Source organism: Channa argus, chromosome 21 (assembly GCF_033026475.1).
Source record: "Channa argus isolate prfri chromosome 21, Channa argus male v1.0, whole genome shotgun sequence".
Lineage (NCBI taxonomy): Eukaryota > Metazoa > Chordata > Actinopteri > Anabantiformes > Channidae > Channa > Channa argus.
The window spans coordinates 12,845,637-12,864,342 of record NC_090217.1 but is presented as its reverse complement, the minus strand read 5'-3'; the positions used below and the strand labels follow the sequence as shown (position 1 = coordinate 12,864,342).

Here is an 18,706-nt window from a genome sequence, read left to right as displayed (position 1 = left end):
TGTGGGTAGCGTAAGGAAAAACAATTTGTGAGGCAAAAGGTCAAAAAAGTTAAGATATTAAGTTTACTGGTACATAAATCAAGGAAATGCAGCTAAACATCACAACTGAGAGGCGAAGTGACATGAATGAGTTTGGGTGGTCACTGTTCATTTTGCACTACGTGTACTGGTGAGATTCTCATAAACTGCACCTTGTACTTGTTGATGAATGAATAGTGCTGCTACTTCATGCTTGGGAACCCTTTGGACTTTTCTTTATTTTTGCACGTCATTTAGTGTCATTCATTATTACTTTTGACCAGGAACGTAACCTGATTTTCCTAAAATTGTTTAAATTGTAAAGTTAAACAATATAGTAAAAAGATATTCACAATTTCATTTAGACCAAAAAATACTGCTAAAAAGCTTCTCACACACACACACACACACACACACTTCTAGTTTAAGTTGCTAACATACAGTTATCAAAACAGGATGTTGATTGTTGTTAATACCCAACCTACATTATGTCTTGTGTGTTGGCTCCTAATGATAAAAAATTAGATTGTAAAGGACTGTTAACCTGAGGAAAAATATTTGATGTTTTAGATGTTTTTTAAATTTGTACCCTTATATATACACATAATTGTCTTGTGTGGTTGGGCAACACAGCACTGTTTCACATAATGAGTGAAACCCAGCAGGGTTGTTTAAGATCACAAGTCTGTCAGCCAAGTTGCCAAAGGTAGCCAAAAACAATGTACAAAACTTCCTGTGACAGCACAGACAGACTGATAATAATATCGCAAGATGATTATAGTTAGACATTAGTAAGACCCCTTATGTAACAAACAGAGACGCACAAGTAACCCTGCACTGCAGCAACAAACTTAAAACCTGTTTAATGTGTGTGCAGCTACATTTGTGTTCACTAGAATGGCTCTAAATGCCACCTGGTCTGGGACCCAATGTGTGTGTGTGTGTGTGTGTGTGTTTGTGTGTGTGTACTCACGTAGGAAGTGTTTCTCCAATAAGGCAATTTCCAGGTGACCTTTGACTTCGTTCAGTCGGTCTGACTCTGACCTCTGGAAGTCCTGGATGGTCGCAGCCATGGTAGGGGACCCTGAACCTGCCTGTGCATGCACAAACATGCATGAACACACATAGACACACACAAACAGAGCACAAACAAAAGATACGTAAGACCATGCAGACACACCCACAAACATTCAGACACAGACAATAAAATCAAAGGATTTTTTTTTTGGCATTAAAACTTCCTGCCAACAAAAGTCATCAAGAGAAATTTAGTATAAATGTCCCATATGATTTAACATACAAACATAGACGCATACACAGATTAACATGGCTCCATGACTAATACTAACATTCTCTCACCAGGTTTAAGTCCAGCTGGAGCAAGATAGGAATGTGAACAAGAGGAGATCCCCCCACCTCTTCTGACTACAGCAACACAGATAAGTCACACACAGACACACACGCTGACTAGGGCTTTAACCCTGACAAACGGAACTATAAATACAACGTGTGTATGTGGACAGAGTGAACAACTGAATGATAACGACTGCGTGAGTGAGGAAAGGAACGAGGGTGTTAAGAATGTAAAGAATCACAGGAAAGTGGATGATGAAGGTATACGAGAAGAGCGAGACGAGAGACAGCTATGCTAACAGAATGATGAACAATGCAGATTGAGCATCGCTGCTTGACTACAGCATGGGTCCTTTAAGAGGCTCCTGCCAAACACGCACGATGCAGCACTTCTCATCGACAGCAACCACCATGGCTTGTGTGCATCTGCGTCGACACACAGCTATGTCTTTAGCTGATGCACTATTTCACATAGAGCACAAGAGAAAGAGGAAGAGAGAGAGGGGAGAAAGCAGAAAACTGACAGTGACCTGAAAAGATTTGCTTTGGGAAAGAGCCAAAGTCTAACACGACGGGCGGGTGGGGAGACATAGAAATGAAGACAGTGTCCCTGAACAAAAAGCAACCAAAAAAAACAAAAAACAAATTAGGGCTTCTACTGGAAGTGTGTCATGGAGAGAAAAAGCATGTTGACTGAACCCGAGAGAGGGAGACTGTGCAATTCAATTTGCTGCATTACAAGTGATGAGGGATACTACTACTGCTTTTATCAGCTATATTTTTACAACATTTTAAGAGCTAGTGCTAGTGGCTTGGTGCAGGGATGTTCCACCTTCATGTGTTTAACATGGCTGTCACAACCTCCCGGTTATGTTATAGCCGATTAATTTGAGTATTCCCCCTCTGACTGTGGCTGATATGAGCAGAGGAATGTCCTGCTGTCCTGCTAAAAAACGTATACAGCCAAAGTCCAATGAAAATCATCAAATCAGTTTTGTTTTTGTAGTTACAGGCCAAACATCAAGGCTGTTGTCAAGGCAACTCATTACTGATGTTCCTTTAACCAGACTGAAAGTATCCTAAAACACATACAGTATCTTTTGGATTTATCGACAGTTTCCCTTTTCTCATTTTCTGTCTATGTTTGGGTCAGCTGTGCCAACTACTTAGAGCCTTGTTACATTTTCCTTCTGTCTTGTGTAATTGAGGGAGAAACCTCTGAACCACAGATCCACTTTTCTCCTTTACACTTAAAAAGCTTCTGTACTTCTCATTTGACACTTACTGTACATTTGTCTTCTTTATGATCACTTTCTAGTCTATCACATGGTCAGTACAAAATTAAAGAACAGATCCATGGACTTCAGAGACTTTTTACATGCTCTCTGTTCTGTTGTGAATAGGTAGGTGATTTTAAAGTTTGCAGCTTTCTCATGAGTCTGGCATGAATATAACAGTGGGAGGTTAAATACAGAAGGTGTGATTTCAAGGCCTTGTTCTTCTTATAAACACAAATATCACAGGAGACCATCTCTGACTGTGGCAGATTGTTGGTCCAGCAGGCTGCTGGCTACTTGATCAGCCATGTCCTTTTGTTAAACAAAAAGGTTCTTACACAATGGACAGTGACAGATGGTATACCAACACTTGCAAATGCAGAGTTCTTTTAAAATGTGATGCTGTGAGGCAAATGCAGCATGCTCTTCAACTACCTGAGGCCATTCACAAAGCAAAAAATGTTTTTTCATGTGCAGATTAATGTGTAGTATATTACACTGAGGAAAATGCATTATAACCTTTTACAGGTGAACTTAATTTGACCTTCTCTAAACGTTTGAATGCACATGTCCAACTGTACAATGTTTCAGTACTTGCACTGCATAACATGCCGTTTTCTAACAAGGTGATTAACTGTAAAAATCACAATGTGATTCATGGATTAGACATGATCCATTAATCAAGCACTAAATGTCTTGGTTCAATGACAATTTCTACTTCTAACAACCCTCTCCATCATGCTTTTCACATTTTGACATCATTACACCAAGACAACACTTAAGTTACTGAGACATTTTATACTCAACTTAATAAACATTATTAAATATGCCTGGAGTGCCATTTATATGCCACAATATATACCAACTATGGGTGGACCGGTTCACATTAAAAAAATATATAAAAATCTAACCCGTGTATTCATTAGTCACTGTCCGAAGTCTACAGTTCCATCTTGACGATAGGTTGAGGCAGGCGCAAAAACGTTTAGAGTTACTTGAGGAAAAACACTTGTTATGTATTACACAGTGAAAGTGAAGTAGGCATGGTTGAGAGCTGCTGTCAGTCAGTCAGTCATGAAAATGGCAAGTGGACAAGACAGGGTACAGTCAAAGGATCTGCAAGTATTGTTTTAGTCTGCCCTATGGGAGGTTTATAGAAGTTTATAGATTTCATGTTGCTTGTATAAAAGAATGGGGGATAACGTGGTGGATATTAGAGCTGATTAGAATGATATACTATTTCAGCATAGTCACTGTGATGTGCAAAGTAGTATTAGTATTAGTATTAACAACACTTTAGTATTAGTATTTCTTCGGACCATTCATCTTTTAAATAGCAAAGATTTTAAATAATGTAAACTACAAGACAACTTTTTAAATATATACTGAAAACCAAACTCCAAAAATATCTCTCTCATTTTCCTCATAGCTACTTGAGCAAACCCAGCAGAAACTTTGTTTAGCAATTAATAAACATATTAATAAACCTATTCCATAATCGCAACATGTCACCCTTTTGCCTAAAACCACATGGCTCCCATCCCATGTTATCCCTTATTGACAGTTTAGAGGCCATTTTATGTACCCGTAGGAAACATCACATAGCCCTGTTTGCACTTCATTACTTTCAACTTGACTGGAGCAGCCCTAAATCCCTGCAGCAAAATCCAGAATTGAATAGACACAAGTATGAAACAATTGAGTGTAAGTATTATAACCCAGATCTTTACAATGCTGTACTTTATTTAGAGCAGGTCCCAAAGCCCTGCCGGCAGAAACTGGCAGGATTTTCCTCCCGATTTCAAAGGTGAGGTGATCATCAAATGTAAAACCTAAATACTACTGAAAAAGGAAGTGATCCTATAAAAACCCAGTCTCACTCTTTGACAGTCCCCTTTTTTCTAAAATTCATAATCTGGGTTTATCATTATTTACCTTCAGTCGCTATGTACCAACAACACCAGCTATGTACAATATTCAACATACTCTGACGGTTCTGTATAAAGCAAAGTACAAACTATACAATACGAGAGCTTAGAATCCTGCATCAGACAAGAATGGGACAACATTCCTCTCCTAACCTCCAGCAACTGCTCTCATCACTTCCCAGATGATTACAGACAGTTGTTAAAAGAAGATGTGATACTACACAAAGAAAAACATGCACTGTTCCAACTTTTTTGAGATGTGTTGTTGCCATCAAATTAAAAATGAGCTAATATTTTAGTAAAATGTTTCAGTTTCAATATCTGATGTTGTCTAAGGTTTTTCTTAACGGAATTTATTTACAAAAGAAAAGTATCATCCCACTTAAATATTTGATTGCTTACAGCAAAAAAAGCTAAATCTGTTTCCCATTTTTGCAATACACAGTTCAAATTAAACATAGAAAATCAATTTTACAAATTACTGCACCTAAATTTGTTACATCATAATGTATTTATCATGCACCAAAATAACTGGATTTTTCATTTGACAAAAATCTATTTGCCTATAAGAATAAATAAATAATAGAATAAAAAGTGGTGACCATCTTTTAAAATGGAGTATCTGCTAAGACTTAATGCTTTTCCTTAAATCTGCTGCAGCCCCTCATTATTTCAATCATTATTACAATCTAAAAGTCTTCTTCCCTCATCTCCACCCACATTGCTTTTAGTCCTTTACAACAAAACAAACACTACCAGACGGCTGCCTGGTCCTGTCTAAAATGCGTTCTGTCTAAATAGGCTGTCTAAAAATATTAACTTGTTTTTAGAACATCAATCCCCACTTTAGGATCTTTCCATCCTGTAAAAACGAAGCGACTGTTAATCTGCCACCCACTCCTGCTACCCTGGAATTAAAGCAAAAATACCCTTACACCCAAGCTAACTGCCAAAGTTAGCTTAAGAGTTTGCAGGACAGATACATATAAAGTATTAGCAAGTAGTTAGCTCTGCCCTTCTAGCACTGACTGCGTTTACATGCACTTAAATAACCAGGGTACTATGAGAAATCAGCAGTCTCTGATAATCGGAGAACAGTGTTTACACGTACTTAAGAAACCTGGTTACTACATGCAGCGGCAGAGTAACCCCATTTCTCCTCCACATCTGACTTATGGTGGAAGCCTGGCGCACAGATTCTAACTACATAGTGACAGAAAACATTGCTTTCTGACTGCGAGGCACTGTGTGTTGTTGTTTCTGTCATATTTTCGGTCGGACTTTGTTTTTATCTCTCCTTTCCTTCCTTTCACTCAGCTGCATGTTCCCATCTGCAGCCTTTTGTTACCCACATGCAGAGTTGTAGAAAGTTCAATAGAAACCTGCCTATGCAAATACATGGCCAAGAAACAGGTGTTCTCTGACAGCAATCTACCAGATTTCCTTAATCTCCCATCCCAATTTTGGAAACCAGCTTTCCTATTTTTATGACACTTTAATCAGCATTCCCGAGAAAACTGAGAGGTATCTCAAAAATAAATAAACAAATAAACAAATAAAAAACAATAACAAAAATCGGAATGTTTCAATCACAGTAAATTCGTAGTGAATGATTACAGACTCAAGCATTCATGACCAATTAGTGAGAATAAATAATGGTAGATTAAAGAGTGGTTCAGTGCCGATGGTTGTTTAAGTGCCTTCTAATTAAATTATATATAAGTACATTACATAGGAATTTTTAAATAGAAAACTTCTGTCCCGCTACACACAAATCCAGCAAAAGTTTGGTAGAAGTACTAACTCTTTGTTAAGCAATAATATCAGGGTGATGAAAAATGTAAAATTCGAAACAATAATACCACCTGCATCATTTTACCCGTCTGCTTATCAAAACATACATTAGATGTATTTGACATAACTGACACTATGACTCAAAGTATGAAAGATGCCATGATCTAGCAGGAAAAGTGAGGGCAGGCCAGTAAGGTCACATGTAATTGTCTGTGCAATGACTGAACACCATCTGCCTGATGACATTCTACTTATTTAATATGGATGACACAGGCTGGCTTGTCAAAATGTCTCACCACATGCATCCTACAGCTCAAGGGCAAGCACTGTCCTCATTTTAACAAATAAGGTAATGAAGGTGAGAGCCTAGGTGTGTCATGTCATGAGACTGTGGAGGCTGGAGAGAGAACTATCATTGCAATATAGGTGGGCTCCAGTGTGTAAGTAGGGACATTTTAAGGGTACTTTGAAGGGAAGATGAGATTTCCGCCATCCACTGGCAGGTTTAAGATACTGAATGAAAGTGCATGCCGCTTGTGTGTGTGTGTGTGTGTGTGTGTGTGTGTGTGTGTGTCCATCCCAGCAGGGGTAATAGCAAGCCAGGTCTATTTTGGGGCTTCAGAGTGTGACTCATCAGTGCCGTGATGTGAGCGATGCCTTCCTTCTAAGCTGGTGTTCATGCAGACACAAACCAGTGCACATACACAAATAAACACCAGCTCAGAGATTCACTTGTGAATGAAAACACAAGTACATACATACAAATAATAAACATTACACAGGATCATACATGCAAAACTAATTATAAAACACATTTGTTTCTTATGTGCAAAGAGTGAGGTTTTATATGGTCTAGCAATGTATTTCTTACCAAGTACCACTCATGTAACTACAGGTTTTGGACAGCTTTCAATGGGATGCAGGAAAACCCTGAGACAGACTCAAGTTGTTTTAGCTGTCTATTTAAACAGAAATAAAAAAGAGAAATGAAAGGAAGACGGATCCTTGGGGCTTTCACTCAGGATATGACACAATGAAGTACTAATCCCATCTTTCAGGTATTTCCTATCTGTGCATGTGCATGATGAAGAAGATGAAGCTAACAATGCGGGTCTCTTTGGTCACCCCCAAGGAAAAAAACTGAGCTGCACATTTCAAGACATACAGTTTCTTGTGTGGGAATAAACCATATCAAATAATTTAGAAAAAGTTTGTGCATTTTCTTCTGTAACACTGGGTGAGGTTGTTCTTTCTCTCCCTTTCATCTGCATCCTGTCCACCTCCTCCCCCTAGACATCTGAAGTTTAATCTTTAAGTCCAACTTCCTGTCCTCCCGCTTCCTTTGTTATTGTCTTCACTTTAATCTGCTCTTTCCTTCCATTTTTCATTCCTCTTCTGCTATCCAGAGTCTGTCCATCACATCACTACTTTCACCATTTCTACTCCTGTCTGCCACTGATTGCCTTCTCTATTCTGTGTCCCCTATTGGAAAATCTTTATCAGGGTCATCTCCTTCATTTTTATTTATCATGACATCCCTCCATATAAAATTCTTCCCTTCTCTTCAGTTCAACACTACAAAGTAACAAAAATAGAACCTAGATCAAAAAACTAAATCATATGTTACCATAAACATTCATTAATTTCAATAAAAACATTAAAACATTTGGAATGTTTTCAGAAATGTGAACCAGCATCTAATGCAGTCTCCCTCTCAATTTTTTGTCTTTGTCTGAATTATGCTACAATCCCACTGAAGACAAACTTCTATTATAGAATAAGGGCCTATTTAGTCAGAATGCATTTTAGCAGACTGGGTCGGCTTACTCGTAACTTTTTTAACCAGAGTAATGAGAGCTTGCATGCTGCTTTTGCACTGTGTTGCTGTGCACCTTGTGTTTCTCGGTGGGTTTTTTTCAGCAGCTCACTGAATGCTTTTAGTTAGGGATGCACCTAACTTTGATATTTTGTCTATTAATTGACTGATTATTTTTTCGATTAATCGATTATGTTCATATTAAGGACTTTTTTTGTAACAATATAATAATGCGACTTTCCAACATAATATTGTGACATTGTGCTGAAGAAAGTCACGTAAGAGAAAGGTTCCTTTTGAGCTTTTTACGCCTCATGTGCCACATGTGCTACATACACCAAACAACCCCGAGTAGACTAATTAATTTCAGTACAACACAAACAACACGACAGGAATAGCGACTGGAGGCCATCAGCTGTGGCAGAACTCACAAACATGGTGTAGACATGAACTCCACCCACTGGCTAAACCAAAGCAACAAAACAGAATAAACCACAGAACAGAACAGAAATCCCCCAAAGCCCCACAGTGCCCACAACTCTCACTCTCAGCAACCACTCCCCTTGGCTCACAAGAATAATATAACATAACATAATAACATGATTAATTTACTAAAAATAAAAAATGTAATTAATCAATCATTTAAATTTCAATATAATAATTCAAAGTATGCACTGCAGGGCATCATTCTTCCCCACCGAAAATAGGCCAGTCTTAACTGGTAATCTGTGTTTTACAGACTAATAGGACATCTCTCAAAAATATAATTAAAGCAAGAGCTTGTTTCATTCAAGTTAAAGGAATGTGGTGCATTTCCTCAGTAAACAGTTCTGTTTACTTTAGCTCAAATACTGTGATAGAAGAATGAACATGAAATCAGTCACTATTACTGAGGGAGGACCACTGCCTGCTGCTGATAGGGACTCTCTGCTGACAGCTACAGGGTCCTGCTTGGTTTGGGACTGTGACTGCCTCAGGTTTCACCAGAACCTTTGGCACATTAGGTTGAACAGTGAGGGCATTAAGTGCAGCACGTACAGCTTTTCTGACTTCCAGATTTAGGTGGATGTAACCTAACGTGTTCGTAGCAGTTAGCGATTAGCCAACAAGCTTGTTGCGGTGAACACATTAAGGTGGGTGGGGAACTGCTGGCACAGCTGAATATATCACTAATGTTATCTGGTTAAGTTAGGAAGTAACTTTGATATTACCTGAGCTGTCTGCTCCCGCTCTGCTGCAGACAGGGACACTTAAACTGCTCCGAAAGCTTTTTTTCTTATTCGACAATCTCCATGGTTTCATGAAGAATTATTATCCAGGGATTTCAGAACACACGTTGTATGTTTGTGCTTTAGTTAACATCTAACAACTAAGGGGCGGCTGTAGCTCAGTTTGTAAAGGCAGCCGTCCACAGACCTCAGGGTGAGTGGTTCGATCCCCGGCCCTGGCTATATGGCTAGCTATATGTTGAAATGTCCCTGGGCAAGACACTGAACCCCTAACAGCCCATTCCTCTACCCAGCTGTGCAGTGCCGGTCCAAGCCCGGTAGAAATTGGGGAGGGTTGCGTCAGGAAGGGCATTCGGTGTAAAAACTGCAAAATCATCATGCGGACAATGATCCGCTGTGGTAACGCTGAACTCATGGGATGAGCCGAAAGGGCTCATCAGTTAACATCTAACAACTAAATCTGTGCAGTGTGAAGTCATTTTTTATTGTCCCAAATTTGTCTATGGTACCAAATCTCTGTGTACTGTTGATTTCTAGTCCAACTTGTGACGCATCGATGCACATTCCTGAACCTAACCCTTGTATGTGGTTTATTATTACTGGTCCAGATTGGTGGTTTTGCCCACATTGTTTGGTTCGGTTAATATTTGCCCGTCAGTTTCCTGCACATTTCCCCTGGTCTCACCTCGTGTGTATTCTGTTCTTGTTTTCTCAGTGCCATTGCATCAGTTCTCTCATTCACATAGCTTCCTTAGTTTCTTCCTCATGTTTTAGTTTTTCTTGCTCCCCTTACTCGTGCATGTAGCATTCTCATGGTTCCCCAACCCTTTATTATATCGGTTTTCTTAGCGCTAATGTCCTTATTTATTGTTTTTGTGTAGTCTGTTGGTCTTTCCTCCAATTTAGGAGCGACTTGCTGTTTCTGTACCTTACAACATCATTGCAATAAATCCCTGTTTCCATCATACCTGCTCTCGCCGTCTCCTCACTTGGGACCTTATACAAAAACCCTCAGAGGGACACACCCAAAGACTAGCAAAGACTGTCAAAGACTGGGTAGTTCACACATAAGAACTGTTTCCTCCCTCTATCACAGATCAAAAGACGAAAAAGCAGCTAGGCAAATATTTACTATAGAGCCTACAGAGGGAAACGGAGCTAAGATAACTAAGACAAAACAATGCTACGTTCCGGTAAAGCTGAAATAAAAAAGATACTGAGACTGAATTTAACATGAAAATTTATCATGCGTCATCCAGAAACGTGATTATTTGAAATAAGTGAACACAAAAAATAGCCTAAACACAAACACAACCACACAGACACACTTAAATGCATGGTTTGCACTCACAGGGTCTCGTGCAAGGTCCTCCGTGTCTCGCAGAGCTGTCCTGGGCTTTAGCGGCACATCATCGCTACATTCGTTGTCAGAGGCAGGTGGCGACTCCGCCAGATCCGGGAAGTCGTCTCTTGTCCTGGGGCCTCGGAAGCGGATCTTGTCCAGGCGCTTTAGCATGGTCAACACCGCACACCTCGGCTTTACCTTGACATGGTTGACGGCCACCCTGTGGGGGACACAAAAGACAGACTATTAGAACACAATAGGGATGCTGCAAGGGCAGATACCTCAGTAGCAAATTGATCCTAAAATTCTAAAAGAACGACTACTTGTTTTCTATGGTGCTGCTGATACCAGAAAATCCATAGCAGCAGTCGTGGGTGCTGGAGCACATGATTTTTCTGGCCTCATCAAAACAGCATAATAATCTTAGAAGTGTGGCCTAATACTAGACGTAATCAGAAGAAAGGTAAGGCACCAGCAACAACATGTGGAATACTGATGTCAGCAAGACCAGCAACACGTCCACTGCAACAGGGCGAAAGTCGCACATGATGTTTTTGAGTCTGATGATCAGGCGCAATTCATCCAGTATCAACAACTGTCAGAATCAGTGGAGGAAACATCAAATGTAGCAAAGCTTTTCACAGACTTCCAGACCGAATTAAGGCGGGAGTTACAATTGTTAATTTTCTATGATGATGTCATCAAAATTGCAAATTTTAACAGTTGAAAATGTTTGCAGAGCTAACATTAGCTTGTTTAGGCGCGAGTTCATAAAGTAAGCTTGTTATTAAAATGTTAGTATGCTACTGACATTACCATTCAGCCTTACTACTGACCGTACTGTTGAGTCTTTTAACAAATACATTGTAGCGATGTGTTACGGAAGAAAAGAAGAAAAATTGTCTTGTGCTGTTCGTTATTTGATATCAACCCTTATCACCTTTATAAATGATTAATTTCAGGTTGTACTCAGGTATGCAACAGGTCGAAGGAAGAGAGCAACCTGAGGGGAAAAAAACAGAAAGAGTGCAGGACACACAGAGCCATGCGTAACAAAGTGAAAGTTTAATATAGATCATAGCTCCTATAAAAAAACGGCACAATTGGGTTTTAGCTTTTTATGCATCTTAAAACTTGCACTATGAGTGATGCAAACTTCCACTTCACCCTTATCTGAATTTACCTGACACAGACACTTATTTTTTACCCTTTGCAACCTCAGACAATTTTCATAAAGGGGACATTTGACTTTACATATGGCAAACCTGAACCATTAATGCTGCTAAAGTTCTAAACTTCTAGCGCTCCCCTTGAGCATACGAAAGAAAATGGAACCAGTAACCATGTTAGAACCATAACAACCACATCTTTTCACTCCACTGGCAAACTGTTGACAACAGCAGATCTGTTGACCGCATTCACTGATTTAATTTCCATGGCAGGAGCAGTGGTTTAAAGAGGTTGTGAAAGGCTTAATGGTTATGTTTTGACATCAAGGTGCCAAGATGTTATGATGACAGAAGAGGAAAGCTGTTTCTGTCAGGGGTTTCTGTCATCACAGGAGTCAAGCACACTAATTCCACTCTCCTTTCTACCATCCCTTCACACGCCCCCAACTTATGAAACTCAGACTGCACCCCAGGTAGCGACTTTCTAGCCTCCATCTGCATTTTTTTCATGAGTGAGAACTGCTGACTGCATGAAGCAATACTGAAATGTCCCCATATTGTAGAACAACTGTACATGGAAACCATTCCTGATATGAGAAAATGCATTTTGTCAGAAACACTGTCACAACAATCTGTCATCTTTTACACCAGCTAAGCAATGGAACACTTAATAAAGGTGACTGAATTTCTGTTTGACTGCTGAAATTTGTCATTTGAGAAGGGAGCAAATGTAGTTGCTTTTCATATCATGCTCAAGAGAATGCTCAGACTGCTTGACTGGACGCTGTCAGTATGGTTATTCAAGTGATCATCTATCAGCTTTTTTTGTGTTAGATGATTTGCTGACTGACTGCTGGTCAAATCTGCTTATATTGTATATTGCATTTCTAAAAATTCAAGAGACTGCTAAGTGGCAATCTAGGAATTTCTGTGACTGAATATATGTGGGCTATTTGACTTCATACATTTGACATTGGGAATAACAGAAAATTACAAGTGGCTTATTAAATAATTAAAATAAGCCTTATTGTTAACAACTGTACATTATCTGTGTAAATTCAAATTCCTTAACTTATTTCTAAGTGTGCGTAGAGTGTCAACTTCCTTGTATCTCTTCTGGGGTCTTCAGTAGAGTGGACAAAGATATTGCATAAAAGAAATGCAGATCCTAAAAAAAGAGACTTTGATGTACCCACATACATGTAGAGAGGTGCATGGGCATTTAGACAGATAAGGTTTCTTGATGTGAATTTAAATTTTAGCACCAATTTTTATTTCCACTTGTGGATGAGACACCTACGTAAGAACGTTTACTGTAACTGGAAATTTCAGGGATGACTGGTGTGTTTAAGTTCCCTTTTCAAAGAGTGAGTGGAAACAAAGTGGGTGACAGCTTAATAAACACCCCCCCTCTTCTCAAGATACCAGACACCATGAAATCTGTTCTCACAATAACCTCCTGAATCCCCCACAGCCAGCTCACTGCAACAGCTCTGTCAGCCACTGATCTGCACAAACTAACTTACAGTTACATTGATGAAGGTTCTCAGTCATCCAGGTATAGTTATCTGGAAATCAGTCATATCACCTAGACGGCTTTCTTGGTTTGAAAATGTTCAATTTGTCCAAATGTCCTCCAGGGTGGAAATTTAAGGACATAATTTAAGTGCACATTTCATGCTACTTTGCTATTATTTACCTCCTCCCTCTCCAGTATTCTCCAAGCTACCTCTCTTTTATACATTGCTAGTTTAAGGACTTCTTTCTCTGGTCCAGAGGCAGTTTCAACCAAAACAGCATCTTAAGAAAGGTAATGATATGCACACAAACATCTACACAGGCTGATAGTGTTTATGACTGCGTACATTAGTCACGGGTGAGAAGCTTTACAAGCTCAGCGTGTATCAGTTATACAAGCCTAATAAACTGTATCTGATGTATCTGTGTGTGTGTGTGTGTGTGTGTGTGTGTGTGTGTGTGTGTGTGTGTGTGTGTGTGTGTGTGTGTGTGTGTGTGTGTGTGTGTGCGCATGTCTGTCTGAGTAATCTCCTGCTAATGACCTGTAGTAGCTCGAGGTTACTCTTGGCCACACAGGAGACACTCACAGCAACAGCCAGTCAGTTTTACTGCACATGGATATAAGGGTGTTAGAGGAAGTTTACTGCTTTCTGTTCAAGATCATGGTTTTTCCATTATAGAATAAAGTTCAGTGCAACTGTAGGGCCTACTATTCCTATTCATGTGAATTTTTGATGCTGCTATTGCAAGGGCTAAATGCTTCTTTGCTTTTTGTTAAGGCAAAACTAATCTTTGCCCCAAAATATGTTTTTTACTTTTACCCTAATTACACTTCTGTAGTAAGTGATTACTAGTTATCCTAGTAATTAAAAAGGCCAAAAATCTTAACATTAACTATCAAAAAATAAATTAAAAAATATAAATTTTAAAATTCTTAAAGTCTGTCAAAGCAATTTAACAAAATACAAAAACATTAAATAATATGAATCCTTGGATTTAATAAAAGAATAGCACACAATATTTTAAGATGAACTATATCCTTGTTAGTAAACATTTTTATGCATTTTTGAGAGTGCCATCAATTAGTTTGTTGCACTTATTAGTTGGCTATTAAACTTACATGTACTCAGATGTACACTAGCCCATCCATCTTACTTTAAACACATAGTGTCACTATCACCGTGCCATGATAGAAAACTGCCATGGTATAACATGAGATGCTAGTAGCTCTTTTACTGCATTACAATCACAGTACATCCTTTGTGGCTGGTGCCAATCAACCATGCATAAACGGGGGGGTGTGGGGGTGTGGGCAGTGGACGCACTGAAACGGGCACATACTGTTCAGTACAATAAAAAGCTAGAGCAGTCATATAAGTGGGCCACTCTGCAACTGTATTTATATGAACAATATGCAGCCAGGTTTTGATTCAGAAGAGCTGAAGGTGAGAAAACGGTGGAAATGCCACAGTGCAGTGTTTCCGTTTTTGTAACCGATGCAAACTTTGTTTCCTTTTAGGTGCTCGAACTGGGTTGTGCTGCATGCATTCATTTAAGGCCATCCTGTTGTCATCATCATCATCATCCACAGTGCTTATCAGGTGTAAAACACAGCCAAGCATAACACTTGCCTGTAGAACAACAAGTTTCATGAGACACTAAGAAATCATCATAACCTTTAATTATCTACTCTGCAATCACCACCAACCAGAATGTTCAAATAGTAATACCAAGGACATGACAGGTGCTACTGTACAGCTAGAAGACATAAAGATTAATATTTTGTAATCTGCATATTACTGCATGCATACAAAAAAAGCCCTTGATATCATGTAAATGTAAACAGCTTCTGAATACCTGCAAAGTGGAACACAGTATTTGTTATTGTTAGTGTTTATATCCAGCTTCTTCTTCTTCTTCTTATCATTTCTATTATTATAATATCTGATGTCAGCCCTGGGGATGAAAAAGCAAGAAGGGAAAAAAGTGCAAATATGATGAACTTTAATTAGACCTAATAAACATGTGTTCTGTGTTTGTAGTCGGAGGCTAAACAAGAATAGAGAAACATGTACAAGTAGAGTCCTCAGTCAAGAATGTGGGGAGCAGAGTAATAAAGAAGGAAGAATGGACAGGAAGAATGCACTGGCTTTTATCTAATGCAACCCAGGGGGTACAACATAGTTGGCTGAACAAAAATAAAAGTTTGTTATGGCATGCATTTCTCAAAGCTAACATCATGTCCTGGTTATTTTGGATCAGTGCTGCATTTGAATCGTCCTCACTTTGAGTTTTGGTTATTATACATCATTTCCATGGTGTGTATAACATTTAACCGGTTATAAACATCACTGATGTACAAAAAAACTGAGTTGAATTGAGACAATAAGTACATCATATCAATTCTGCTCTGAATGAGCCTTACAGGACACCTTCACTCATACTGAACTTGCTTCTTTTTGTTCCACTTTGGGTAGTACAATTTCCATGAATGACGCCATTAAACTTCCCTCTGACTTCCCTACATTAAAATAACTCTTTACTTTTAGATGAAAACGCCTCCGGATGACATCACTTGGAGGAACCTTCCGTTAAAAGTATGACATGTCCTTACACTGTGACGTTTGCGGTTTCCTGCATTATGGCACATCAGAACAGACAAGGTCACACTTACTCACATGCAACATAAACCAGAGACAGCCTAAGAACATTCTGCTCAAACTATGGTGGTCCTTGCATGCAGCAGCCCTCCTACTCCGACACCATCATGTCACCATGCAGATATATAAACAATCAATTCTTCCTTTATAACTGGTCAATCTGCCCTGCTCTCTCTAAATCGGATGGATAATGGTGTAGGAGGTCAAAGTATAATCCAATTTGAACTCTGTGCGAAGTGAGATCATCTCACAACAGGAACATAAAGCCTGACCCCACGTTCCCAGTGATGTGCCTGCATTTTTTTGTTTTGTTTGTATGTTTGTTTGTTTGTTTGTTTTAGTGGCCGCCTTTAAGAGGACCGTGGAACGTCAGGCTTCCCCAACGTCAGTACACCGCAACAGCACCTTTTCATTCACTGTGCACGCCCAAGTAACGTTACGCACCCTCGATAAACCATAAATAATAGTTATATAATTAATAATTACAATGTGTATCATCAATGCGTTATAGATTTGAGGCCGTGTGCAAGTCCAACTGTGAAAACATGACAGACACAAAACTAAATGGCTGCCTTAAAACAAATATGGACACAATTCAACATTATATGCCGTTATTCCAGGATATGGAAAAAAAATAAAATGTAAAAAGCAGCAATGTCCGTTATTTCATAACCTCTATCCACAGTTTAGCTCGGCTCTTTGCTCACGACCCCCCTCCGCCAGTTCGACGTTAGCTAGCTAAGCAACTTAACTCGAAGCTAAAACGCATCGATACAAACTAGCGGTACGATAACGGGATCGTTTACGTAATTATTTAGGCTAATTAAACGCTGGAGTATGAAGTTAGGCCTCAATGTAGGTAACGGTTTCAATAAAACCTCAAATGGTCGCACATATGTTTTTTTTTTTTTATTTTTTTTATCTTTAACACAGAAAGACCCAACATTACAGCGAAATTATGCGCATTTTATCAGACCCTGAGTAACGGGGACACGTTCAGGTGACCAGAAAAAAAAAAAAACACCTATGGCATTTTTTAACAACTGACAGTTGAATAGTGTAAAATGGAGGCAAAAGTCTTCTTACCCAGCACGTAAATCGTAGCAAAGTTTCATGAACACTGACGGTGCCTTTAGTCCTGCTTTATCCTTCAGTACACCTGCTGCTCAGGACGGCCGAATTAGCGCCAGTCTCACGACAAAAGCTGCTCACTTGGTCCATTCATCCCAACAATATCCGCGCGGTTGTGTTCACCCACTAGCTTAACTGTTAATGTCGTCTCCTGCTGAGTGCGGAGCAGCTAAGCAGGCGGACGCCACAGAAAGAAAAAAAAAAAAAAGATACCAGTTGCGTCCCCACTCCTCCTCCTCCTCCTCCTCCTCCTCCGTGGAGAGAGCTGCCCTCTCACCAGCACCGTTAGCCCGGAGCTTGCAGATACTAGCCTTGGCTGGGTCTCTTGTTGATTTCGCAGAAACGAGTAGGCACCAAGGCCGAGGACATTTCGTCAGTGTTCGGCGGGGCTTTCTTAAAGGGGCCGCGGTGAGTGAGCGGCGCTTCAGCGACGAGCCAGCACGCACCTTCCGCTCGCCGCCGCCCTGTGGCTGCCGCTATCGTGTAGTGCTGAATTATAAAACACGTAGGTAAACAATCGCCTCATTATAATGTGATTAAGCTTTACTGTGAATGAATCACAGTAATCTAAAACCCAATGACTCTTGTTATCCCATTACTTAAAAGCTTTATTTCCTGTTTTCCAGGCTTTACTGTAACTAAAGACTGATTTTTTTTACAATACTTTTAAATAGCAAATGGAGCATCTATATAATCGGAGCAGCTTCATACAACCCACCTATATAATTCTAAAATGACTGACCCTTGTCTGTTTTTCCTACCTGATTAGTTATAGGTATTGTAAAAACATCACACAGGGATTTAAAAAAACTAACCTTTCCATGTTTGTCTTGCCAGTCTGGGAGATTCTACCACACAGCAGGTGTGTTTCTAAGTGATGGAATGGCCTTGAGTTAAAGATTCGTCTGACGTGGCTTCACCTTCTCCATCAATGACTTAAACAGACAAAAAAAAAAAAAAAAAAAACATGTTTGAGCCGAGGAGGTAAATGGACAAAATGTGAGAGAGAAACCACAGTGACCCTTGAGATGAGACCACAGATTATGGGAATGTGATCACAAGTGCTTTCTAAGTCTGCTGTCGGACGACCAAAGAGACAGATGGGAATAAATATACATACAGTAGTCTTGTCATCACTAAAGCTTTGGTTTATTTGTCCTACAGCTGCCATGCTGCACTAAAATCATAGTGTCAGCAACGTACATAGGTAGTTAACATAGTAGCATGATAGAAGATCAAGCTTTGGCGCAGTATCTGAATTTGCCCTCATTAAAAAAACTGAACAGATAAAAAGCTGTATCTTACCATGTCCCACGTGAAGCCTCTGTTGATGGGAAGTCAAAGACAAAGCACACACATAGATTACCCTCACATTTGTGTAGGCAAATGTGTTTGGCACTGAGAGAGAGAATTTTCCACACCCAGTCCACGAAAAACCCTCTGAATGAAAGAGTATATTCATAGTCCA

At 39.5% G+C, this 18,706-nt stretch overlaps 1 protein-coding gene across 11 annotated transcripts in view; it reads right to left on the bottom strand.

Moving 5' to 3' along the window:
- gramd4a (GRAM domain containing 4a) overlaps positions 1 to 17,665 on the bottom strand; it is a 45,427-nt gene extending 27,762 nt beyond the window's left edge. The window contains exons 1-4 of one of the 11 annotated variants that reach the window (XM_067489929.1): positions 17,194 to 17,665; positions 15,305 to 15,403; positions 10,767 to 10,980; positions 992 to 1,112 (exon numbers count right to left, since the gene is read on the bottom strand). In XM_067489929.1, the coding sequence (XP_067346030.1) occupies positions 992 to 1,112; positions 10,767 to 10,980; positions 15,305 to 15,403; positions 17,194 to 17,222 (463 nt within the window). In that variant the 5' untranslated portion in view covers positions 17,223 to 17,665. Of the gene's footprint in view, positions 1 to 991; positions 1,113 to 10,766; positions 10,981 to 11,700; positions 11,722 to 15,304; positions 15,404 to 17,193 lie in introns of those variants that run through there. The other 10 variants (XM_067489930.1, XM_067489932.1, XM_067489933.1 and 7 more) reach the window with 10 other exon arrangements.
- Between the last annotated feature and the right edge of the window lie 1,041 nt (positions 17,666 to 18,706).